Raw genomic sequence first — 27,742 nt, 5'->3', positions numbered from 1 at the left:
TGTACGATAACTACTTTGTGTAATAGAGAATAAGCTATGTAAAATTGTATATATATTCATAATGTAAAGTTTTTCATTTTCAAGATACAGTACATTTATTTCTCGTAATTCGAAATATTTTTGCGACATATATATCTGTAGAAGAAATCCCCCTAATGCTGGACATTAGAATTTATTAAATATCTGATGCACAGTGGACAAATTTTGTCCGAGGAAAGATTGGGAAAAATAAAACAAAAAATATTTCGGCTTTGACACATTTGAGTATTGCACGGATTAGCAGAGAAATTGGTTGGAGAAATTAGCAGAGATTGATGAACTTATCGAAAACTTATGTTCTCACCGACTTGTGTTTCTCGAATCTATTATAGAATTCGATGTTTTTATCTTTTTCTTCTGTACATATAAGTGGCAGTCTTGCTTAGTTTTCGGGATATTTTCAAACAATTTTTATTTTTGTGATATTTTGTCAATTTTAGTCTTATGAAAACATAAACATTCCTACAGTCAGAGGAGGTCACATTGAACACAAGATAGTCGAGATCACTACATCATACAATTAAATACAATATTACGAAATGTTAAATGTATTTCTTTTATTTCTGTCCTTGTATGATTCTGAAGGCCATAGTATACTACATTCTATTTAAAAAAAAAATTAATGTCACCTGTATTGATAGTTACATTGCTAGTAAAATATACTACAACTTCCTGCTCTTCAGTTCTTTTCTAATGTTTACCGTTTACGAAAAAAATGATGGCACAAATTATGGCAAACACTCTGTACATTATATATTTATTTCTGTATAGACTTATGAAACTTCTATATAGGCATGAGCCACACACAGGCGAAATCGACTAAGTCCACTTTTAAAATTTGTTGAGGTTTTGAGTTTACCTTTTCATATCTGAAATAAATTAATAATTGGTTTTACATCACGATATGATAGAAACTTTAAGATACTTTAATACTTTATCTATCGCAAATCTATTAATCACCTTTTCGATTTCGAATGCTTAGCAATTGGTAACCTATTAAAATTACGCTGGTTTAACCAATTAACTGCGTTTGACGAGTAGATATACGCATTATCTCAACATTGTAGGGATTTTTATTTGTATCTGCCAGGATAGCAATCCCTCGTATGACTGGTGTAGATGATTTTCATTTAACAAAATATAATAGAAATATTACTCTCTAATTTCGACTCTAAGAATCAGTGACTCCATGTTTGTCGATCCACTCGTCCTTTCGTCATCCGCTGTCGATTCTCAATCAACCCTTAGTCCCAAACCTTTTTCCCCAAACCACGGTTCGCTATTAACTAGTACTTTATGTATCCGGGCCTACACCTATTTTTCCTTCTAAAGCGAATTTTCTCATTCCTTATGTAACCAATATTTCTGCATCCGGGCCTTTTCCCTTTTTTCACCTGTCTGATCATCCCTTGAAAAAGGCTCTTTTTCCCATTTCCTGCATAATGACATGTTTATGCATCCGGGACCACTTCCCTGAATTTCCCTCACGGACCCTTCTGCTCTCCTACCTACCCCTACTCCCGATTTTTCCACCAAAACTTTCTTATAAAAAGAGGACTCAAGCAACACCAAAACAGTATTCTATCGTCACTCTGCTAGTACTATACACTCCTGTAAGCATTATTGTAACATCTAACTAACGTAAAATAAAAGTTTGTTTGAACCAACTTCGCCTTGCGTGATTTGACGACATGGTCTATACTTGCTAACTCTCTTCTTCGCCCTCGCCCTTGCCCTCACCCTCGCACTCACTACCCGCGCTCCCACAACCTATCTCGGGTATACAGGTATATGCTGTTGCCGAAAACACACGGACACACATGACAGACACACACATTTGTAGACATCCAAACTTAGCGGTCATCGCATCCTATCATTGTTTCGACTTTGTTTCCTCATCGGGCCAATCAACTGTCGCCTATTTTGACATAGGTGACTTTCCCGCGCGCGCTCTCGTTCGCTCATCTATCATTTGTTTTGATGTTAGGCTAGTCATCCGACCTCCAGAAAACCTTACGCTCGCACTGTTTGTCTTACAGGACAAGACTCGCGTTTTTTCGCATGGGTCGAATGACCGCGGCGGCCTTAGCGCAGTTCGTTGCCCTAATAATCTTTACAAAAATCGCTCGTCCTACAAAATAAAATTAATGATACTGATCCTTCTAACGATAAATTATTTATTTTTTTCAGATAAATATGTAATTCTTCTTCGTTTTGCTTTAGCTTTTCGTTAGAATATATTATAGGTGTATTTGGCCTACGTTAAACGTGTACAGTGTGTTACTCGCGTGAGTCAAGCCGATCTGTAGCTCAAAAGTGTGCTCAACTCGCAGCTCTGTCAGTAACAAAGGCGCAGTTCTGTCGTAACTCGCAGCTCTGTCAGTAACAACTCTGTCAGTACTGAAACTGTTTCCGTCATTACTATCGGACCGAGCTCCTTGAGTGGATGCCTCCCCTTATCAGCGATTTCTGAAATTAAATTCCATAGTTACAAACCGTATTGATAATTAGTAAGTGGTTGCCTTGAGCAGGAGTGGTAAATAAAGTGTTAAAATACAAAATTTATTTCAGAAGTCAGAGCAATTAAAATCCATTACTTTGCAAACAATGCTTTGCCAGTTGTAACGATGAGAGCGTGTTATTGATTATTATTATGCTATAATTTATCCAACAATTCGAGTCAGAGGCCATAAATATAGACTTACTACTTACTTCACTGGTTTGTTTACTATCTATTTTGTGTTCTTTTCTTTATTTTATTGATTTGGCCAATGATACAAGTCGGCTCATGTATAAGTTAGAAAATCGAAGTCCACCGAAAATTGAATTTGATTATTTCATAATAGTATACGTTTGTATGAAAATACGAAATTGATATAATGACTTAATAACCCTTTTCACTCGTATGTCATGCTGGAGATGATAATACAAATTTGTTATAGAACGTTGGAGGTTGTTTGAAAAAGTACCATACTTTAAAAGATTATAGAAATTAAATCTTACTATAATAAAATAAATATAAAAGAAATAAAATAGATATAAAATAAATGAAATAAATATAAAATAAATAAAATAATTTTAAATAAAAGATTTTATTTCTTGATTATTATTTGTATTTCGTAAAGACGATATGTTTTATTAAATAAAATATTGTAACCGCGGATATTGTTGTTGAAATAAATGCTGGCAGCAAATGGGTTAAACTAAAGTGAAAATATAAAAATTTAATAATAAAAAATTCTGTTTATATACATGTATACGTGAATCCGTGAACACAGACTTGTGTTAAAAACACGGGTTCTTAATTCTTTAATACATACAATGTCACATGTCACATGTCACGTTGTAGTCAATCGGGTTCATAGTTCATCTTTAGTACTTTCTCCAGAGATATTGTATCTTAGCTTTTGGCAATTCATCTTGCATGCACGTGACTCTGAAGAGTTAGAGTGAAATAGTAACGCCATTTCCTAAGTGTCTCTTCGTTATCGTTATGTATGTATTTACACTCCTCTTCAAAATGATAACTCAGATGTATCATATTTAATTTCTCAATGGCGCATGCAAAATTTTATATCCATGATGAGTCATTCCAAAATATTATGACCTCAAGATACGCGGTTCATTGAAAATAAATCGCAATATCGTAGAGGTTTGTATACAACGAAGGAAGACTATTCCGTACCAAGACTGGTATGATAGCATAGTCTATTAATCCTTAGCAGTCCTATGTCGAGTCAGACTGACATTCCACTTTATTACAACCTTTACCTGTTTTAACAATTTTTTCTATATTTCTTTGTAGTATCACAATTGTACCATTTAAAGGTAACATTTCAATGACTCCGAAATATTCTTGAATAAATAAATACAGCGTCATATTAAGCTGTAATTGAATGAACTAATGTCGACGCGAACCTCAAAGTGAGAAACCAAAAGCAGCTCGAACCCTTTGCACTCAAGAGGCGACTCTCAGTTAGCACTTAATTCGATATAGTAAAATTATAAAATCTTATATGCAATGTTAAGCTTTATGTAATATATCAAGTGTGAAATATTGAAATAAAATAGCTTTGATTCTTAATTCATATATGTTTCCTTAGTACTTAATTCCAAAGAATATTGTGTATATTACGTCAAGAAACATTGAATGGTGTTTGCAGAGATAAAATTTTGCATGCGTCATTGATAAATTAAAGATAGTACACCTAGGTTATCTTTTACCCGACGAATAATATTTTGTAACACAATGAGGATGTGACGGTTTTCCAGCGTGAAATTAGTTTTAAAATTATTAGAACTTTAGTATTCGTCATTTGTTTATAAATTTATTTTTAGGAATTATTTTACTAAAATTATTATATTATATTATATTATATCATATCATATTATATTATATTATATTATATTATATCATATTATATTATATTATATTATATTATATTATATCATATTATATTATATTATATTATATTATATTATATCATATTATATTATATTATATTATATTATATTATATTATATTATATTATATCATATTATATTATATTATATTATATTATATCATATTATATTATATTATTATGGTCGCAGTTAATTCGACGGATATTAAATTATATGCATATTATTTATTAATAATTTAAGAAGACTTTCATTCATGCAACTGTACTAATACGTATTCCAATTCTGTGTTTTTGTAGCTAATTTCCAAGATCTCTGTGAATGAACACCTGTTTTTCTAGAAACAATACAGTGCAGTATATACTAAATGTCCGTTAATCTAGAGTGAATAAACAATCAAACTTATATTCGGAACCATGATATAATATAATACTATAATATAACTGATTGGATTGTGAAAGTGAATTACGGTTTTGAATAATAGTTACATACTGAATTAAGAGTAGGTAATATATAAATATTATGAAATCTTTTTGATAGGTTGATATGGTTATCCTGTAATTTCGCTAAACAGAAATTACCAATTGGTAACATGTGGATATGATTTTCGTATGTAAACCATTTTACACAATAGTTGGGAATTACACCATGGCCAATTTTCTAATGAAACAGTCTTTAATTTTAAACTAAATATAATAATAAAATTATTATTTTTTCTACATATTACATAATATATTAAATAAATATATTAAAATGTGAAGAAGTTATACTTATTTTCACTTAATATGATAATCTGACCCAGATTTATTCTACTGTCAAGTAAATGGTGTGGAGAATATACAAATATTCGTATACCGTTAAATTTGAAAGATATTATAATCTTCAAATCAATGAAAGTATCATCCACGATCATCGCGTGTTGATCAATAAGAAAAAGACGTTTAATTATTAAGTAATAATGTATCAGTCGACTTATATCATTGATGCATCATTGTTAAATACAGGGTAATTAATAGGATTATTTATACTTCAAAATATCGTTAATTACTAGGTAAGTAAAATATATGCTTTAGCTAGTTGTAATATTATGAAAGTTGAAATGATTATTTCGAAGGAGCACAACTTACACCCGAGAATTGGAATGTTGTAAACAATGAAATGTCAATACAGACGAAGGAAAATCTAGAGATTAGTTCTTGGTTGTCAGCATGATGTAGCTTTTTATGTTAAGACGTCTTGAGGCGTGGTCAATTATGGTGAGTTTGATTAACGCTCGACGTCACAGTAATGATGCAATTAGTTTCTGCACGTTTCTGTTATTGGTAGAAGTCTACCCGTTTCAGACGCAGGCTGGTTGTTATCAAGCGAGTAACCTACTGTATATTCGTCAGTTTTGCTAAGACCGCGTGTAGTGATTCGTCTCCATCTGACATTGGAGATTCTAAATGGATTTAATCTATATCCGTGAACATCAAACTGGACAAAATTTCATTGAGGTTTTTAATACTTTTATTGAAACTTAATATTTCTATTATAATCTACTTAATGTAATATGTAAATATATTAATTTAATACATTTCCATTGTAATTTATTCTAATGATTATCTGACGGAAACAGAAACCAATCAACTAAATAGTAACAGAATACTTAATGAGAGTAGGATTATTATAAAATTATCAGAAAACTTAATGTATTTACGTATATCACCTAAACTTAAATGATATTCATTTATACATATGTATTTTTCAGTTAAATATATTAAACTATATTATATTGTATATATACCTATGAACTATAGTACATTTTACATTCAATAAAAAAGTCTTCAATTCAAATTTACTGAAATTATTTGCAGTCTTTGTGAATCTGTGAATGCGTTTGTGACACTGAAAGTCTGATTTGATTCAAGTTCGGAAGTATTCGAGATAATTAATTTACGAATATTGCAGTGCCGGATAATTGGAATTATCTTACTGATGCTTAATGCAATTTAAGTGTTGATCATACGTGTAACTTCTGATATATTATTGAAAGAGTGTCGATGATGGCTACAGTTGAACCACTAAGATAGAACAATTTTCAAGAAAAATACAAATCTAGGACAAAAGTGGTAAGTGGTCTTTCCTTCAAATATGATTTTATAGAATTTGAAGGCTTCTAATACAATTTTTAGTTATTACGTGACAATTTTACATAGATTACACGATCAATGTACTTAATGCTAAAATTACCAAGGAATTAGAGTGATTTGTTTCTAATTTTTTATCAAAATTAAAACAATACGTTTCTTGAGATTCGAAAGATGTACTAGCCTCGTATCTGTGCAAATACACGGATCTAATTGAAAATCATTTGCAACAACGCCTTCATAATTCAGATACTTGCAAGATAAAAGTTCTGATGTCGGTCAATTTAACCCGTCCGATAGTTTTAGTGTTAATAACTGGAAAATTACTCTGCATTGTTTAGGTCACAGATACAATACGTCGATTGGACCATTGTTATATGAAGCAAGATGGCTATCTTCTACGAGATACTTTTGGGCATCGTAACTGTATTACTTGCTTTGTATTATTACTTTACGCTGCATTTTGATTTTTGGAAGGTGCGAAATGTACCGGGACCAAAGCCTATGCCAGTTTTTGGTAACGTTTTAAACGTTATGACAGGAGTAGAATCCGTTGCAATATTTACAAAGAATCTTTGTCGGCAATACAAACATGAACCAATGTTTGGTATAATTATGAGACGAACGCCTGTTCTCATTTTGCAAGACCCAGATTACATTAAAGACGTTCTAATTAAAAACTTCACAAGTTTCGAAGATCGCGGGTTCCCGATGAATGAAGTGGTAAATATGTTATACAATATCTATTTTACACTTACGTGAACTGATATCCTATGGTAATAACTCCATGACAGTAACAGAGAACACATATCTGTTGCATGTTGATAATTGTATTTACATACATTTAAATATTACATAGTGAAACAACATAAAATTCATAGTGGAAATAAGAAATTATCATATATCATTTACATAGGAGTTTATTGAGAATATTTATAAAATTTCATATTTCCAATTTGTTTACGGTGTGACACTGTTACTTGCTAAGTCGATTAACTCCAATTTTTGAATTTTTTAAAATATTAGTGTCAAAACACTTGATTTACTCCTAACTATTTATATTTTAAACGAATTTCTATATCAATAAGGATTAAGACTACTAAATGACAAAATTTTGTTGGCCATTGGATATTAAATTATTTATTTCAGCAACCAATCTAAATAATTCCATACTCTAATTGAAATCTTTACTAATTTTGCTAATACGTAATAAAAATTAGTTAAGAATTTTTTAATATAATAATTTAATACACAAAAACAAATAAAATATAAAGAATATTTAATCTGTTACTAAAAAACTGCCACTGAAGCAGTTATTTGTTAATTTTTAAACAATTATTTCAATTATAATGTCAGTTTTTAAAAAAAAGGAAAAAATATACCGTTATAATATTAACATGGAAGAGAGTAATACTAATTATGAAAAGTGAAGATTAAATTTGAAAATGTTTTTTTCACTTGTTAAATCGATTAACTCCCTTAGTAATGCAAAAATTGTAGTAATAATAACTATTACTCCAGTCTCGTCGTTGTGGTGATTTATGATAGTAACTCGCAAGTAGCTGTTGCGTCGCATGCGATGACGGGGCGTTTCATGACCCAAGTATGGAGGCCGTAAAAATTAAGAATCTTTGTCGCCTGTTTATTTATGAATACACCTCAAGTGTAACAATAATATATTATTTTATCACTTTTCACCATTTTTTATTTTATGGAGTTAATCAATTTGGCAAGAGAACCATTTAAATGTTCCTGCCAGTAGTGTTAATATTTTATATATGAAGGACTGATATTTGAAAGTATGTATTTCTTGTAAGTATTATGTAATAAATTATTCGAATGGTGTACACGATTATTGTTTTAACGCAGGCCGAGCCATTGTCCGCTCATATTTTCGCCCTGGAAGCAAAAAGGTGGCGGCCACTGAGAAATCAACTCACCCCAGTCTTTACATCAGGCAAATTAAAAGAAATGTTTTCCCTTATTCTCGAGTGTGCTAACCACATGGAGAAATACTTGGACAATTTAATTCAAAGTGGTGAACCCCTCGATTCCCGCGAATTAATGGCCAGATATACGACCGATGTAATCGGCAGCTGTGTATTTGGCATCGAAATGAATTCTCTGTCAGATAAGGAGAGCAAATTTCGTGAAACAGGCAAAGAAATCTTTTCCGCCAGTTTATGGGCAATAATTAAATTTAGAATGAAAGAATGCGTTCCCGCACTATACGATCTTCTGGGTTACGTGTTGCCATATGACGCTCCCACCAAATTTATGAGAGACGTTACCATCGAAACAATGGATTATAGGATGAAGGACAACATAGTCAGACATGACTTTATAAATATCCTTGTAGAACTCAGGAAACATCCGGAGAAACTTGGTGACATTAGTAAGTTCGTTTATAAAATTCATAAAACCGTTGATTCATTTGATAATTTTGATACGGTTGTTTCAACGAGTAATGTCACGAGTTTATTACATACATATTATATATAACCTTTCGGTGTCACAATGGTGACCCTCAAACAATTTTCCAAGAATTTATCAATGTTACAAATAAGGTAACTGTACATCGGTGATATCGGATGATATAAACGTGCAACAAATGATGACGCAACTGATTTGAATAGTATTATATCCCGTGTTTGTGTATAGGTCACGGTCAATATGATAAAGCGGGGGTTATACATAATCCCCCGGTGATAATGTATCTACGTGCAATTACAGTAAAATATTTCCAAATTTTTAATGTTGATTAGAACAGTACGTTTCTTGAGATTCGAAGGGTGTCCTAGCTTTGTATCTCTGCAAATACACGGATTTAATTGAAAACCTTTCGCGAAAACGCCTTCACAATTGGAACACTTGCAAAATAAGAATTCATGTCTGATACAATAAAACGAATTATAAAGTATACAATTTAGAAGAACAATCGTTGTATTTAATATCAATGTAATTCACTTATTAAAGTAATTTCATGGAGAATTCCGTAATTCCTTATTAATCTTTTCTAACTTCTCCAGAATTAACGGATACCCTTCTAGCCGCACAAGCGTTCGTCTTCTTTGGGGCTGGCTTTGAGACGTCATCAACCACCATGAGCCACGCTCTCTATGAATTAGCACTGAACCATAACATACAGGAAAAATTACGAGAAGAGATCCTTCGGTTTAACTCGGATAATAATGGAAGTTGGACATATGAAGTTACAAAAAAAATGATTTATTTACAAAAAGTGATTGACGGTGAGTTTTAACAATTAATAATTCGCTGTGTATGCGCCACAGCTCATTAACTGGAATATTCTAATTGTTCATATATAAATGGTTTTGACATGCACAAAATATTTAGCCACAATTTTTACAAGTTTTAATAACTTTTTTAATTTAATTTTATTATTAACAAATTTTACTATGGAAGTATTTAAAAATGTTAAACAGGCGTATTGGATTTCAAATAGATTTATTAGAATCAATTTCCAAAGAGACTCACTTTTACCTAAAATTTTAAAAAATTTATTTGGTAAATTAAAACACTAATTTTTGGTGGAGTTCTGCAGAAAATTCGAAGGGCATTGTATTTTTTTACAGAAACATTAAGAAAATATCCAGTGTTGGCAATATTAACTAGAGACGCAACTGCTGATTACACGTTTGCCAATACAAAAGTATCAATTCCCAAAGGCACGAAAATATGGATACCTGTATATTCGATACATAGGAACCCAGATATTTATCCAAATCCAGACAAATTCGATCCTGAAAGGTTTGATGAAGACATGAAAAAGACTAGACATCAAATGGATTACCTACCGTTCGGTCATGGTCCACGAAATTGTATCGGTACGTCTCCAAATTCAATTTTCCTAAATATTAGAAGCAAATTTTTTTGGATCATCAGAATAATTATATAAATTATTTTTTTCTCAAATTTATTTATAATAGAATTATCAAATACAACAGTAAGTTTCGTTTTTACATTATATCATCGCTGTTCTAAAAATTTCATAAATTTGATTATATAAAAAATGTCTACATCTTGCAACTTCATGTATATTCTATAAATTTTGGTGAACTTAATGAACTAAGCTGGTTATATTATTACTGGCTCATATGTTGTTTCTTCTGAATTGCAAAAGCCTAAGATATTTCAATGTATCTCATTCTGTGTTTTCGACCATCCATTACGCCATAAATCCTTTCCTTTGATTTTACTAATTAAAATCATATTGAATTTTTTCGTTACAGGCGCACGGTTTGCCGATTACCAAATGAAACTTGGACTGATCAAAATACTCCTCAATCATAAAGTCGATGTATGTGAGAAAACACCTGAGTACAGGATTCATCCGTTTTCATTTATAACTATGACCGCGAAACCATTGTACTTAAAATTTTCGCCGCTATAGGTAATTAACACATTCCGTACGGCGCTCTGCTCGCGCAACGCGCTTCCAGGACCCGCACATTTTTGGGCGCCCCAGAAACAATTTATACGATGCATATATGCACTTTTTTAATTCGCATTTGGTATTATATTCACGTAAGGGGTTCTTAAATATTACTATATATTTTTTATACATGTTTTATATTTTAACATTTTTTGACTTTCATTTTATTTACTTCTATGCGTCATTTTGCTTTTATTTTAGAATTAGGGCCTATTTGATAAAAAATTCTTATTATAAATTATCATTAAAAGATTGAAAGTATAAATGATTTTTAAAAAGCTGTTTCCTTACAAATTAAAATGCGAACTTTGTAATAACAAAATGCTGTACAACAATAGAACACTTCATAAAGTACGATACACGATCGACACAGAGCTACCGATGTAATGGCTATACTGACTGACTGACTTTTACGTTCTCGGAATGTCGACATTCATTTTTTTTCGCTAATCATTTATTAGGAGAACACGCGAGACTTCGTTACTCTGGTAACGTAATAAGAAAATCTATTTTTAATTCCTTAAATCATCGATTGAGTCGAAGAAACCTAAAAACGAGATATCTCGTCGCCCGGCCACAACGTTCGGCTTGCTAAAGACGAGATATCTCGTCACCCGTACGCAATGTGTTAATAGTACGTTTTAAGGTACAATACAAGTTAAGTGTATTATACCTTCCGTTGGGCTAACAATATAACCAATTTGTAAAGTATAAAACTATTTGATTAAATAAGTGAGCTGAATAATGAAATCTATATGATACGAGAAAGCAATGTAAATGAGTATAAATCGTTAAATCAATCTCCTTTCCGAAGTATTTAGTTTTACCTTCTATAAATACCGTACGCCTAGCAAAAATTGATCAACTTACCAGCAATTTAACTCTTTACACTCATATGTCTTGGTGTCGACCGTGCGGAGATCGCGGCGGAATTGTCAGCGACACCGCGCGATGGACAAAACTACCATGGATTGTGACAAGGATGACAAATATATGTATCTCTCTTTTTTAATTATGTATATTACGTAAGATGAAATTTGCTCTATATATGTAATACATGTACGTAAAGTCGCCAGCGTCACCACCGCGAGGTCACGACACAATCACCAGCGTCAACCGACGGCACCGCAGCGGAATTGCGTCGTTCATGTGCATAAGTCCTAATGGTCATTAACGGCGGATCGCGTCCTGATGTACCGACCACCTGTATAATCTTTAGTTTGATGACCTTCCAAATCTATCGCCGATAGATACATTTTTAGAAACTATCCGTTACTTCCCGTGATATTATAAATTCTGTTTCTTCTGAACCGTGCAAACCCACCCAATTTCCACTCCAGCAAATTTCCTCTCCATTTCCACCATTTTTCAGACACACCCTACAACGAATATTAGTCCATATTTTAGACTACATCTACAAACAAATTTTTCTTAACCATCTCCACAGCTATTGTAAACATAACTGTTTCAACATCCGAACAAATAGCTTCATCACGAGAAATCGAGTTTGACCTGGGAAGCTTAACTCTTTCCTTCCTGAGTATGTGTTTTTTCCTCTAAATCAAAGAAAAGATCAAGAATAGCTGCTTTCAAGTGAAACTAAAACTTTTCACTTTAAAAAATAAGATAAACATTAATAATAATAATAATAATAATAATAATAATAAAAATTGACCTGTTAACTGTGTTTGACAAGTATACACAGCATCTTGAAACGCAAAATGGTGATAACTTTTCCAACGGTGGATAATTTATTTTTTTAGACAAACATGTAAATCTTTGTTTTGCTATAATTCTTCGTTAGAACATATTACAAGTGTACTTGGCCTGCATTTGACGAGTATACACTTCATTATTTGATTTCATTGCGTGCACAATAAGAGATTTTTCAAACTAAATTCCACACTTAACGGGTAAAGCTGTCAACCATAAGCAAAGATTCCGCGTATCCCGGTACAATTTGCCTTTTTGTTTGAGGCGTCCTCTAGCTTTTCGGTAATTGAAAACCTTCGTGATACCTACGTGCACCATTCGGAGCGAATGAGTTAAATATTTGTAATTTACAATAAAACGAACTGGTTCTCCAGTGTTCACTACTACCTGTTAGCTTCGTTATACACAATTCATTCGTGACCCGACTCTCGTAATCGTGGAACGATAAGATACAACAATCAATATATTGCGACTCAATTTGCATATAGTCACCCCCGAAAATATTGGGACATCAGTATAATTTTAACTTCTAAGCTTTGTATTTTTTTATTGTACATGTATACACTGAGAAAAATCAGTTACCTTGCGTAGACCACCTAAAATCTGCTTCTCACAGTATATAGGAATTAGTAGACAGTAGATCTGCATGCAAATTCAAATTTTTAAGAATATAATTAGAGAAATAGAATTACGATATAAAACGGTATTTCCTCAAGAATGTTAGACAAATCAGTATGTTTTACATATTTTATATATTCTTTCGGACTGTGGGCATCATGTGAAATTTTACACTTTCAGGTTTAATGCAAATAAAATAATGATATGTGATCAAATTTAATCATAAATGCATAAAGATCTGCAGTCTAAAATCAGTTTAATTTAAACAGCTCAAGTCAGTATTAGTGAATCACGGTTTTCTTGAATGCGCGTGTTCTTTCTTCTCCTCTATATGCGCAATGGCTGAAATTCAGTCTCTGAATACCAATATACGTTGTCACGCACACAGAATTGATTATAGTGCTAATAGCAGGTTTTCGCAAATATTTCGAAAACTAGCAGACCCCACTGATTATATGCATATGAAAAAATGCTAATAATTACAATATCGCTGTTTACTATGTACATACAAGCGTGTTACGCTATTCAAAACGTACATACATTATACAAGATTTCTTATGAGTTGTTTTCATTAATTCAAACAATCCTTTATCTCTTTAAGTGTTATTCTATTTTGAAAGAATAGAACCAAAAAGTGCCATGTTCTCATACCCGCATATATATAATTAAAAATAAAAATCGCATATAGATAAGCATACTCGATATAATCATTGAAGAGTTTAAAACGGTACAACTTGCAGTCAAGAAATTCAGATGTTTACAACAGAACTGATAGTGAAGCTCTTATCAGCAGGGTACTCAATTATTAATTCATCAGTACTCGTAATTAGATAACATTGCAAACATGCGTAATATTATTTCGTTTGGAAACACTATGTAGACGACTCTAAAATAAAAATAATAAAATTAACCTCTGTTTAGGTTTATTTTATTAAAATCACGAATAATAATGGATGTTAGAGTGGAAAAGTTGGATATCGCTTGTATCCGTCAGCGTAACTCGTGATTCAATGTTGCCTTGAAATACAGATATTTATCCCACGTTTAATGTGATAAATCCGATAGACTTGCCGAGACCGCGTGAGGTAACTCGTCTGAGACAGAAAATTAATACAATACGTGGGAAGGAAGCAGACATTTCTCAGTATGGCCCCGCGGAGATAAACAACAATCGTTCAGTGATGAAAATTTCAGCTACAATAATTTCATTATTACGTATTCAAGCCAGTGATTTATTGAGATTCTTCTGATTAAAAAGGGTCCAAACACGACGCAAGTCGGTCGAGTTTTATCGATTTGTGAGAATCTTTAATTTCGTTAATTACATTAAGTCGGTAAGTCTAGTTTAATTTACGTCGTGTTTGGACTCATTTTAATCAGAAAAATTTCAACAACCTGTCGGTAATACATTTGAAGAGATGAAGTTAAAATTACTACAATTGAAAGTTTTTTCATTGCATGTTTATATTTGGTGCGAGCGTCATCACTTTGAGAAATCAGTTTACCAGCGCCGTGTTGCTATACTTAAAGTTTCAGAATGAGGCTTCATGTGAATTAAAATTTAGATAAAAATTTCTGCCTTAAATGTGTATTTGTATTTTCAATAGGTTTTTTCTATGTATGCGCATATACATAAAATGTGTTTCATCGATGTGGAAAACATTATTTTTAGAAGTCCATCTGACAAATCTACGTTGATACTGATAAAAATTGGTTATAGTTGCTTATCTGAATCGTATAAATAAATCTTATCTTACTTTCTTTTAATCTATTTCGTAATATCACTGCGATGTAAGTCACTTTATGAACGATTTGTCGCATTTAGATTCTTTAAATATACTAGCAAATCCCAGACCAGTGCAATTTAATTAAAATACTCTGAAACGTACTTTTCTCATTTACATATTCAACAGTTGCTTCAATCATTTCGTTACTGTGATGTAAGCCTTGGATTGTTCGAAATGGTCGTTCAGTTTTCGTCGCTGCTTTACTGAGGAAGAGAAAGCGATAGATAAATTCCCAAAATAGAATTTTATCGATGCTGGGTTCCTTGTAAATTATTTCGTAAAACTTGTGTAAATAATCTCGACATTTTTTAATCTTAATTATTACTTTTGTACTCTTTGTTCTTAATTATATTTATCACATTTCAAATGAAATATTGCGCGATATCTTCTCATTAGGGTCAATGTACTGAACGAGTCTGTTTCAAATAGCTTTTATGTTATTACTATCCCTCCTACTAAAATTTTATTTTTCTTCGCCAAAACATTATGCTATCTTACAACATTGCATCAAGAAGTAATAAATAATACCAGTATAGCGACACATTCCATTTCATCTGCAACGACACGATAACAGCCAATATCTATAACATACACGTATAAGAGTAAAAACGCAGCAGCTACAGATACTTATATAAGCCATATTACTGAAATAATTCATGCAACGCGTAGGTTGTGTTAGTGACAATGAAAATGTTCAAGGAAAGCAAAAATTTTATAAGAATTTCAGAAAATTCATTTCATATTTTCTTAGAGATTCCATATTCTAAAAATATATTCGGTTGATCACAAAGTCTCGTTGCATTTGTAAACTAAATTTAAGGAAGAATTTGACTTCGTTGAATGAAGTTGCACTGATACATATGTTGTGTATTTTATTCGAAGGATTTCTATCATTTTTTAGCCAGATATTATAATATAATTTATTTGAATATTATAATATAATTTCCACTTTGCAAGGTAAAATGACAAGATTTCTTGGTCAACCTAATATCTAAGATCTTTCTGCAAGGACCCAATTATAACTCACCTTTTACGAAACTTTCTACGACTTATTAATCTGACAAAAAAATATTAATAAAGCTATATTTTCAATTAATTACGCGAATGTTTAGCATATATTTTGAAGTAAAATCGATTCTTAAGAAAATTCTTTGACTCGCTCGTGTGAAAGATAAAACTCAAATGTATGTCATGCACACAAAAAGAAAACCAACTTTAATCGAAGTATAAATATTATGATGTCACCTTAACTTATATATTTCTTATAATCAGTATTCAAACAATGTGAAATTCAAATACCAAAATGTCCACAGATTAACCAAACACTGTTTTTAGGGGACAACAAAGTTAGATACGACCCTATATTATAAGCGCAAGTCATGGTGAGTACTAGCTGAGTGAGTCATGGTGACTTGAAAAGATGATCTTTATATGAACCGAGTAGCATTGATGAGCCACAATTGTCGTACAAGAGTGATGCGCGGAAGTTATCATGTCTCACTTGGTTCTCGTGGAATTATTATGCAATTTTCCTGCAGTGTGAAAAGTGAGAACTGAAGTTTATTATTGTGTTAAGCATTGTGATTAACAATTACGGCACATCTGTACATATTATAAAAGAGTGTTAATTATACCGTGAATTATTCATGCAGTACATTTTAAATATCTTGTTTAAAAAGAAAAATTAATAACATTAACCCGCGAATAAAACAGGTAAAAATTTTAATAACGACAAGTAACATATTAGATGAATATTCTAAAAGATATCTAAAACAGTGCAAATTAATGAATGTGAAATTAATCCTTATAAATGGTAAAACTAAGTGCAATGAACTTCAGTTTATATGTATTGAATTATATAGAGACAATTACTTTTTGTGCTGATGTTTTTGAAATGTCAATATCAAGAAACGCTTTCAATTAGGAAAGGTTAATGTTTGTTTACGAAAAATCGTTTATTTTGATTACCAGTTTTTCCTGTGAGATTATGATTTAAACAAAAAATAATATTCTTTTTTTATTTATTAATCTCTATTATAGAATTTATATTGTGAAATTATATCAGTACACTGCAGACGTCATGAAACAAACAATGAGACGAAGTCAAATTCTCTGAAAATAGAATATTTTATGAAGGAATTTTATACTACTTACTCTTTTTTTTCTTTTGCATTTTCTCCTTACAATGTGTTACTTTAACTTCATTAGCATTTTTTAAAGTTAGATGAAATATAATAAAAATTAATGCGATTTTTCGAAGTTACATGCAGAACTTTGATTACAAATAATTGAATAAAATAGTTAGAAGAAGTAAAACAATTATATTTCTTAAACCTTAATTTAACTATTAAACGATAAAGGTTCCATTGCCTCAATCTGTTCATATTCTAAACAATCTATTGTGTAGTTGAACATTTAACATGATCTAACATAATCTAAACAGTTTCTAATCATAAGCATCTAAAAATACCAACTACCAAGCGATAAGATAAGAAGAAAGCTAATGAAGCTTAATTATTCACATTTCGTTTCTTATATAAAGATACATTTTTCTATTTTCAACATTGCAAATTCGTGTTCTGTAAATGTGTAGAAAAACGAGCAATTTATATTTTCTAAAATTTCAATTACAAAATAGCCTCGTGTTGGGTTTTAAATGAATTAATGTGACTCGTGCATTTATTTAATTCGCAAGTGGTAGATTAAATAAATTAATCATATATTTTATTTATTATTATTAATTTTACAGTTCATTAACTGTAGTAACATTTCGCATCAGCGAGTTGCATTTCGTTAGGATCGACTATTACTCCTATCACATATATCTCTCAGTATAGTCTAAAAATAATATTGGTAGATATGATATGCGTCTCAATTCATAATATACAAATTAACGAAATTCTTCTGTAAGTAAATATAAACGAATAAATATTAGTGATTCGTGTGTGGCTAATGAATTACAGAAATTAATACTGTTTTAACTTTATTAACACTAAATTTACTTGACTGATATTAAAAGGACACTACTTAAATACTGCGTCACTAGATATCCAAAACATATAGTTTTATATCCACCTACTTCGACTTATAAAACTTCTTTATAACACCAATAAATTGTTTGCTGTTGATAAAAGGATCAAGAATAATTTCATTTGAAATAAAAATACTATTTTTTAGGAAATAAATAAACTGTTTCCACCGTCAGCCGCTGAATAACGGAAACAATGACGGGTTATTTGGAAATTCTATGCGCTGTGGGCGCTTTACTCATTGCCATGTATTATTACATCGTTTCTCGGTATAATTTCTGGAAGAAACGTAATGTAAATGCACCACCCCCCGAATTCTTGTTTGGCAATACAAGACTAGTGATGTTTGCGAGAAAGTCAATCGCAGACTTAACAATGGACGTATATAAGAAGTACAAAAATGAACCAATCGTGGGTTTATACTCGGCAATGACCCCTACTCTTCTTATAATTGACCCAGAAATCATAAAAGATGTTATGATCAGGGATTTTTCGAAATTTGCAGATCGAGGATTTAATGTCCATGAACGGGTATGTATGAAAAGGGAGAAGAATAAGTGATGTTTTATTAAATTATAATATTGAAATCTTTCTAATCGTGTATACAATTTTTCTTTCCTTACAAATATTTTTAATTTTCTTTTCTTAAAATAAAACTTATAATTCACATACTTATAGACACAAACCTATTTATATAAAACTCTTTTAATAGTGAGATTTAAAACTGTAACAGAAAAAATATGCAAGATATACTGTAAACTCACTAAATATTTCTGTACGAATAGTTCAATTTAGAATTATATTGATAAATTATTATTTGACAAATGAATCTTCAATACAATAATTATTACTATAATTTAATAGACTATTGTCAAATAAAATGTTACAGTGATCGAAATGTATACCACATATATTCAGGTTACCTGCTTACGAAGTAAATATTACAATTGAAAGTGTTTGTTATCCCTGAACATTCTTCCATTCAACGATATTCAAATAACAAAACTTTCTTTAAATGTTCACAGACCGAACCCTTGTCGCCAAATCTGTTTAATCTGGAGGCAAAAAGATGGCGGCCGTTAAGGTCGAAACTAAGTCCGACATTCACCGCAGGAAAACTGAAGGAAATGTTCAGCCTTATGATAGATTGTGGAAAACAATTGGAAGAATATTTGGACAGTGTGGTTGAAAAAGAAGAATCAGTTGAAATCCGTGAGCTAACTGCGAAATTCACGACCGACGTGATCGGTAGTTGCGCATTTGGAATCGACATGAACGCGATGGACGAGAAGGAGAGCGAGTTTCGTCGAAAGGGCAGAGAGATCTTTGCTGCCAGCTTCGAAAACGTTTTACGATTAAAAATCAAATTATTCAGTCCAACGTTTTACAACTTACTGGGATACGTAGTGCCCGACAGAAAATTGGCTCCCTTTTTCACGAAGGTTGTCATGGACACGGTGAAGTACAGGAAGGAGCACGGCATCGTCAGGCCCGATTTTATTCACATGCTTATGGAGCTTCAAAAGCATCCAGAAAAGCTGGACAACGTCGGTAAGTTAACTGCAAAATAAAATACAGTGGAAGGAAGTAGCCTAAATTAGATTATAGTTCTTACTCATGTGTAAACTGATGTTAACAATATATTTTAGTGTGAGATTATTCACACAATTCCTTAACCTTATGTTATCTTCAGAGTTTACAGAGACATTACTAACTGCCCAGGCTTTCGTTTTCTTTGCGGCTGGTTTTGAGACATCTTCAGCGGCTATGAGTAACGCTCTTTATGAATTAGCCCAAAATCATGAGGTGCAAGATAAGTTACGTGCAGAAATTAGAGAACACCATCGTAAATGCGGTGGGAATTTCAAATATGAAGATATAAAAGAGATGCCGTACTTAGATAAAGTATTTAAAGGTAAATACTTTTCATATCCTGCATCGCATTTTTTAATTATTTAGTACAATTTTCGATAAAAAAATTGAATGCTAAAAAATAAAATGCAAAATATAGATTGGTAAACTAATCGTTAAGTAAAAATAGTTACAAAAGCATTTACAGCGTATTGCAATCTATTTATATAATTCTTAATATCTTTTTTGTAATTTTTTATTCATTTTAACTACAAATTATATATTCAAAAATAGAATTAAAAATTATAGACCTTTCCCTGCAGATTACACTGCTTAAATTAATAAATGAATAAACATTTCTATAGAAGATTGTAGATATTTAAATGTTCATATTTATACAAATTATCAGTGATATTTTTATACAAATTAAAATTTTGTTATTTTTGTAGAGACATTAAGGAAGTATCCAGCCGGACCAATCATAATGAGAAAATCAACATCTGATTACACTTTCGAGTCTTTGAAAGTAACGATACCAAAATCACTTGTCGTCTGGATTCCGCTGTTTGCGATCCATCGGGACCCTGACATTTATCCAAATCCTGATAAATTCGATCCTGAAAGGTTTAGCGAGGAAGCTATAGCAGCTCGACATCCTATGCATTATTTACCTTTCGGAGATGGACCAAGGAATTGCATTGGTATGTAATATCAATTCTAATGTAATTAATTCTATATTAAGATAGAAAATCGAATTCACCCATTTTTAAATGATTTGTTTATATAAATGGAAAACAAGTGTCGATGATAAATATTGCAACAACTTCAGTGTATATGTTCTTGATTTTTCATGAAGTTGCATTGGCTTATGAAATTCGATACACAAGCTGAAAATCGATGCTTAGCTCTTCGATATTGTTTATGCGGTCTGAGTTTTGAACATTGATTGTTTGAAGCTAACTTCTCTTTAAGAAATCATTAAGAAAGTGTTATCAATAACTGCATAAGGTATGTGAACAGTAATACCGATTTTCATAAAATTGATGTATGCTGTAGAAATCGGTGTTTTATATAAAATATTTAATGATGTAAATATAAAATCGACAGAAACCAGTCGGTATTATATTAACCGTGGATTAATATTTTATGTATAAAATAATATTTTGAAACTCTCTATTGTATCGTTTACGTTGTACATGCCTACGTAAAAGTATCTTTTACAAATTGTTATTCCCTATATGATATTTATGTTATATTTTATAATATTTTTTATAATTATATAATATTTTTCAGGTGCTCGTTTTGCAGTCACTCAAACCAAAGTCGGTTTGATTACAATACTTCGAAATCATAAAGTGGATGTATGCGAAAAAACGGAAATTCCATATGAATTCGATCCTGGCGCATTCCTCTTGCAGCCTAAAGGGGGAATATACTTAAAACTGATGAAAGTTAAATAATAATGTATTTTGAAAGTTACACTTATAACTCGGCTACCGTTTAAAATTTATCGTCATCAATAATTGTAATTTTCAAAATAATCTACACTTGAAAACAGTACATAATACAACTGTTTGTTATAATATGAAAGTATTAATTTTATATTTGCTTTTTTAATGGTCAACGTATGGAAAATTGGCTCCCTCACTGATTTGAATGATTTTTGTAAATGTAGAAATCAATGTTTTGAACAGCTTTTTCTTATAAATAGAAGTTACGTAAAAAAATATCTCGAAAACTAAGCGAGACTACCGGTTATTTATACAGGAAAAAGTTATTATAGATAAGTTCTAGAACATAGGATAAAAAATTATCCAAGATGGAAAAGAAACCTGTTTTCGATAAATTCGCCTTCTTAATTTATAAAAGAGTAGGTAGAAGAGTAGTTGCTGGACTGGGTGCAATAAATATTTTAACCTTTATCGGCCCAACCGGCAGTCCCACTAACAAACAAAAGTATCATAAATATAGTTACAACAATAAAAAATAAATTAATATCTTGCTTCTTAGTACTATTTTATAATTATCTGGAATTTACAAGTATTTCTTCTTATAAACAAGTACTTTATGAATATTATGCCGCGGCTTTGTTTTCCTCATTGAAATTATCAGAATTTATTTTGAGTTATTTGGCAAACATGCTATAATATGTTTGGAGTGATAAGGGTTAACAAGTGATTTTACAGGGCGAAGTTATGATTTCGGCTTTGTTTGCAAATTATTAATCAGCAAACGTCTCTTTGTTCGAAGTATAGTTTGAACTATAGTATACAAGTATATGCATGTAAAAAGATTTAGCTGTAACAATCCAGTAATTTCGTGTGTGTATAGATCAATGTATGTTTACTAATAAGTAAGATATTAAGAATCCGAACAGTCAAGTCAGAAAAAATATCGGACAGGTTTAAGCGAGTACTCGCACTAGAGAAATGATCGAATATCATTTTCAAATGTGATCGAAGATTTTAGCATTGTGATGCTATAATGTCATAGTTAAGATATTTCTGGGATCATATTGATAAGCTCAAACTATAATAAGTCATATTTGTAATATATAGGTATATGTACGTAAACGTAGGTGTGTGTTATCCATTGTATAATAATGAGATTTAGAATTAGAAAAGGAGGTCGATGGAATTCAATTTCCATCCACCTCCCAGAGCTTCTTCGCAGCAATCTCTATGATATCTGGGCAATCGATATTCCTCTCGATAAGACGTTATAAATTCAGAGTAATATCGAGCAAATGGTTGCAAATTAAAATAAAAAAAATGTTAAGCTTATCTTCCTAATAAAAGAATAATTCCTACTGTTCTATACATACTATCTAATGCATATAGTGGCAAAAATTATCTATTTTGGAAAATCTGCGTTCTTGACTGATAGCGCCATCCGTGTCAAAACGCTCAAATTAGTAGACAAGTGTTACCGATGTGGGAGTCACAGGGAATGTCTATACGCTATTCATGGCAAAATACTCGAACTGTTGGACAGCAAAATTTGTGCATTTTAACATTATCGCAAAATTTTAGATTGCATGTTACTATATCTATCCTTATGTGTACCTTGTCTGTGGTAGATTACAGAAGGGAGCATAAGAATATACATGATAAAAACATATTACCCGTCTCTATATGGTGTTCATAATTCATGCCAAGCGCCATTTTCAAACACATCAATTTTGAATAGTGTTCGTTGAACGGTTTCTCCGCTGTAGTTTTACATTTTTGTCCATACGATAAAATGGCAGGCTTTCAAAGCAAATACAAGTGCAAACCTCTCGGTTTTGGTGACGCTGTTGAGTCACAATTTGTTCGAACAGAAAATCATAAAAATTGGCGTAAAAATAAAAGGAATCAATTCTTTAATGAAAACAGAAATATTTTAGACAGTACAGTAAACAACGCAGCTCAAGGTTTGTCAAATGGTTTATTATTATTTGATATATATCTTTATTTGTGTCACAATTGTTTCTTATATGATTACATTTTCATTTTAGAAATGAAGTCATCTTCTGTAAATGAAAATCGTATGGTACGATTGTTGAAATGGAGAGAAGAGCGTGATCGTCGGAAAAAGTTGGAGCAAATAAAGAAAAAACCACCTTTCGTAGTTGGGACTGTGCATCACAAATTATATTCTCCAGGAATGAAAGATGAACCAGACATGATAACTAAAAAGGTATGTAAATCTAATGTACCAGGAACTTTGTTGGTTCCAACAAAAAGAATTACAAGAGCCACAGAAAAAAGATTACTGTACAAAGCCTTAACAAATAACGCAACAAAAGTTCAAACAAATCCTGCGAATCCTGAAAAAAATAAACAGTCCAAAGTACCAAAGGAAAAGGAATATTCCTTTGCTCCTGATAATTACAAATTTAAACCACCAGAAGGGTTGCCCCAGATATTATTTGGTAGAGTCACGTGTAGTATGACACCTGTCATTTCAACTGAACCTGTATCGTCATTTTCAAAAATTACACGAGCCAGTAGAAGAAGTAGTTATGCAAAGTTGACTGTAGAACAGGTAAACAGCAAACTGTTAAATACTTCTTATACTATTGAAAAGGAACAAGATGATGATAACATAGAAGAAGGTTCCATTGAACCCATTGTGTTAAAATTATCTTTTGGTGAAGAGGAAGAATTTCTTTCAGGAAATGAAAATGATAATAAAAGTGGAAGAAATAGTGACAATGACAGTCAGGAAAATGAAAAATTTAGTGAAAAACTTAATGAGTCTAAAAAGAACAGAAAACTTGGAAACTCTAAGAAAGATATAGAAATCAGTGAAAAATTCAATCACAGTACTAAAGATGACAAAAGTAGCAAAAAGTTTAATGACAGTGGTAAAAAATTTAATATCACAATAAGGGACAATATTAAAGATACTTGTGATACGATAAATAATACTTCTAAAGAAAGTGAACCTTTTACTAATGATAATACACCAAAATCTTTGCAATCTGATTCTTCTAACGAACCAGCTTCTCTTTCACCTTATGTAGTATCTAGTTGTGGAAAAAGCAATGCTAGAAAGGAACAGCAAATTAAACGTGGCTTCAGTTTTAGTCGTTCAACAAATGATAACATTCCAACAAAAGAGACTGTCATGAAAAATCTTAACATCTCTGTGGATGAGGAAGAAAGAACTGCTCAATATTTCGAATTTCTTCTGAACAAAGAAATAGACAGACAGAAGAAATTGTGTGAAAAGTGGAGTAAGATAAAAGAAGAACCAGGGATTACGGAAGATGCCCAGTATCAAATTAATCAGGCTATCGGACAAGCAAATTTGTTGATGAATAAAAAGTTTCAACGATTTCGTAGTTTAGTTTTTGATTGTGCAACTGGAAAAGGGGAAATGTTAGTTACTTGTAATGACTTACAAGGATTCTGGGATATGATGTACATGGAAGTGGAGAATTGTACTTTACGATTTGAAAAGTTAGAACAACTACGTTTGCGAAATTGGGAAGAAGAACAAGTATCTGTTGTTGGTAAACCTCTTACAAAAAAGAAAGTTACAAAAAAGAAAGCATTGCATACAAAATCAAGTAACGTTAGAGCTTTCTTAGCAAAAAAGAAACAGAGTATGACTGAAAAAGCACAAAGTGATGTTGGTGCACAACAATTTGGAATTTTGAATAATAAAAATGAAAATAGTGAAAACAGACTTAATACTAAATACACATCAAGAAAATCTATCAGTCTCTGTGACGACAGACCAAAATTAAGTTTGCTTGAAAAAGTGCAATTCTCTGATACAAAGAAATTCAAAAGTCCATTAACCATAATGAAAATAAGTAAAATGTGCAAAGTACCAGAAATTTGCTTAGACGATACTATATCCTATACTAATTCAAATCAAACACCAGCAAAAAGTATATTAAAACAATCAAGATCCAGCGTGAAGGCAACGCATGAAGTTAATTTTGATGATAGTTTAATTTTAAATGAAAATCCAATAAGTGAAGAGTTTCGAATCAAAAAGGATTTAGCTACTGCATTTGCTAATATAGATAGTCTTAATTTTGATTGTGCTAGTGAAGAAACACCAATTCATACAGAAAGGGAGCTTGTCTATAATGACAGTAGTTTTGAAGAATCTGAAAATAGTACTAATGCTAACAAAAATTTGGATATAACCAAGCCTACAGAAGAAAAGAAGTGTATGCAGATACATATACCGTCTATAAAAATAGAATCTGCAACACCACTCCAAGAACCCATATTACATGATAGATCAAATATATCATCACCAAGAAAACTGTTACAAAGACAAAATGCTTTACATTGTAGCGATGACTGTTTATCATCAAGTATTGTAGCGTCGACGCCATTAAAAAAGATTTCAAATCATCCAGATTTGAATACTTCCAAAGAGAAATTACAAAAAAATGTTTCTATTAGTGATACTGAAGAAATCGATAAACATGGTGATAATACGAGAGTGTTAAGGAATAGAAGCATTATCACAGGAAACACATCCATACAAAAACAGAAGTTTTCCAGGAGTTTATGTGACCAAGGGTTTGAGCATAAAGAAAATACAACTCCTACAAAAACTAAACGAAAAAGTTTGCGTAAAGTTAGCATTAAAGATGACAAAATTGTCAATTCAAAGATAGATTTACATGATGCTATTGCCCACATGAGCCTAGAAGAGAATAGTGGGAGAAGAAGATCTACCCGAAAAAGTGTCAAATTTGATGGTAATGATTGTTCTTAATAAACTAAATATTTTTTCTACAGCTACTCACATTTGCATCAATAAATGTGTTCTTTTGTAGAAAACAAATGCAGTGGTTGTTTGGTAAAGCCAGCATTTCCTGTAACTCCTCATGTTAGACGGAGTAGAAAGTCCATTAAAAGCAAAGAAGAAGTATAGTAAGTAACTGAAGATTTTCTATTATTTCAAATACAATAAAGAATAGTTATTCTCTTTTTATATTTATGTTCAGTCTATGAATGTAATTACATATTTTAATTTTACTTCATAGATTAATGAGATTAGTAAATATTGCAGAGTAAAAAGTATCATTATCGAATTAAAATTATTTACGTTATTTGCATTGCCTTTTTATATTGTAAGGGCGGTCTGTGAATGTACTTCCGTTAAAAGTTATACTGCACAGTGGATACCAATCATTAGAGCATAGCTCAGAACGATCATAATTATTTGGTTAAACATTTCATTACATTATACTTATTATATATACTATTATCATATCAAATCAATTGTTATACTTTGATATTTTTCCATATAAAAAGAGTTCTGTTTAATCGCATTGGTTTGCACTTTTGATCAGATTTCTGCAATGATCCATAGCACTGGAGCGGCTAAGGATGATAATCTATTTTTCTTATTGTAAATAGTTTTTTACTTTATTTCGAGATACGAAGTACAAGAAGGTATAACTTAAATGTTGAATAAAGTGTTTTTCGAGTAATCTTTATAATCTCATTATAAATCAACGATTCCAATAGAAACGTATCTATTTTTATGTGTTAGACTGAGAAACTTATATATAATTGTATAATACTTGTATAATTTTATATTAAAATTTGAAAATTTTTTACACAATTATGGTTTATATTTATTCATAATGTGGTCTTTATATCAGTATTTGATTGTAGATAGTTGGAATGGTGGTGACAACACTAAGATCATGGACTGTAGATGGTTGGAAAATTATTAGCTTTGTTTTGTATTCATAAGATAATAATCTAATGTATTGATTTTTTCCTACAGTGGTTTGTAGTATGATAAATATGGTCAAAAGCGGTTTATAAAAATGTTTTTAATAGGTATGTTTAGAAATGATGTAAGGAACACTAGTCCAGAAGTCAAGAAGCTTTAGTAAAAGTAGTACTAACAGTAGTTTATTAAATATTAACAGTAATAGAGGTATAAGAATGTAATATTTTGCTTTGAGTTCTAATTTTTTGTAATAAGTAATTTTTTTCTTATTATAACAAGCAGGTTAGTGAGTTTAGTTTACCTTACAAACTACCTTCTCCTTTTTTTGCTCTTAGATAAAGCTCGTTACTAATATAAAACAAATTTCAGTGCTGGAGAATCTTTTCTGTCGACTCCTTATTTCAGTCGAAACAATTTGTCCTGAGTTATACTATTTATAGTTAAAAATAATTTATAGATCTTATACTACTTATAGTTAAAAATAATTTATAAATTTTACTCCGGACATTTTTA

General features: G+C 31.2%; 2 protein-coding genes across 3 annotated transcripts; both read left to right on the top strand.

The window, feature by feature from the left end:
* Window positions 1-5,764: 5,764 nt before the first annotated feature.
* On the top strand, window positions 5,765-21,483 carry LOC116428625 (cytochrome P450 6k1-like). The gene is made up of 12 exons (XM_076374077.1): window positions 5,765-5,936; window positions 6,297-6,551; window positions 6,911-7,292; window positions 8,439-8,964; window positions 9,599-9,820; window positions 10,166-10,417; window positions 10,823-10,980; window positions 18,356-18,703; window positions 19,198-19,723; window positions 19,866-20,087; window positions 20,473-20,724; window positions 21,317-21,483. The coding sequence occupies exons 3-12, from the start codon at window positions 6,957-6,959 to the stop codon at window positions 21,481-21,483; spliced, it is 3,009 nt and encodes a 1,002-aa protein (XP_076230192.1). The 5' UTR covers window positions 5,765-5,936; window positions 6,297-6,551; window positions 6,911-6,956.
* On the top strand, window positions 21,480-27,266 carry LOC116428637 (uncharacterized). 2 transcript variants are annotated; one of them, XM_076368185.1, is made up of 4 exons: window positions 21,480-23,438; window positions 23,523-26,240; window positions 26,319-26,415; window positions 27,153-27,266. In XM_076368185.1, exons 1-4 carry the CDS (start codon window positions 23,267-23,269, stop codon window positions 27,157-27,159), a joined length of 2,994 nt encoding a protein of 997 aa, XP_076224300.1. In that variant the 5' UTR covers window positions 21,480-23,266; the 3' UTR covers window positions 27,160-27,266. The 2 variants fall into 2 exon arrangements, with proteins under 2 accessions (XP_076224300.1, XP_031836347.2); XM_031980487.2 differs by lacking the exon at window positions 27,153-27,266 and adding an exon at window positions 26,838-26,973.
* The last annotated feature ends 476 nt before the right edge of the window (window positions 27,267-27,742 follow it).

This window comes from Nomia melanderi, chromosome 1 (genome assembly GCF_051020985.1).
Source record: "Nomia melanderi isolate GNS246 chromosome 1, iyNomMela1, whole genome shotgun sequence".
Taxonomy (NCBI): domain Eukaryota; kingdom Metazoa; phylum Arthropoda; class Insecta; order Hymenoptera; family Halictidae; genus Nomia; species Nomia melanderi.
The sequence above is the reverse complement of the archived record's forward strand: the minus strand, read 5'-3'. Positions and strand labels throughout refer to the sequence as shown.

Coding starts and splice junctions, on each gene's coding strand:
- LOC116428625 (XM_076374077.1), top strand. CDS start 6,957: ATGGCTATCTTCTACGAGATACTTTTGGGCATCGTAACTGTATTACTT. Junction 9,821..10,165: donor TTTACAAAAAGTGATTGACG/GTGAGTTTTAAC, acceptor ATTTTTTTACAG/AAACATTAAGAAAATATCCA. Junction 20,725..21,316: donor TGGACCAAGGAATTGCATTG/GTATGTAATATC, acceptor AATATTTTTCAG/GTGCTCGTTTTGCAGTCACT.
- LOC116428637 (XM_076368185.1), top strand. CDS start 23,267: ATGGCAGGCTTTCAAAGCAAATACAAGTGCAAACCTCTCGGTTTTGGT. Junction 23,439..23,522: donor AGTAAACAACGCAGCTCAAG/GTTTGTCAAATG, acceptor TTTTCATTTTAG/AAATGAAGTCATCTTCTGTA. Junction 26,241..26,318: donor AAAAAGTGTCAAATTTGATG/GTAATGATTGTT, acceptor GTTCTTTTGTAG/AAAACAAATGCAGTGGTTGT.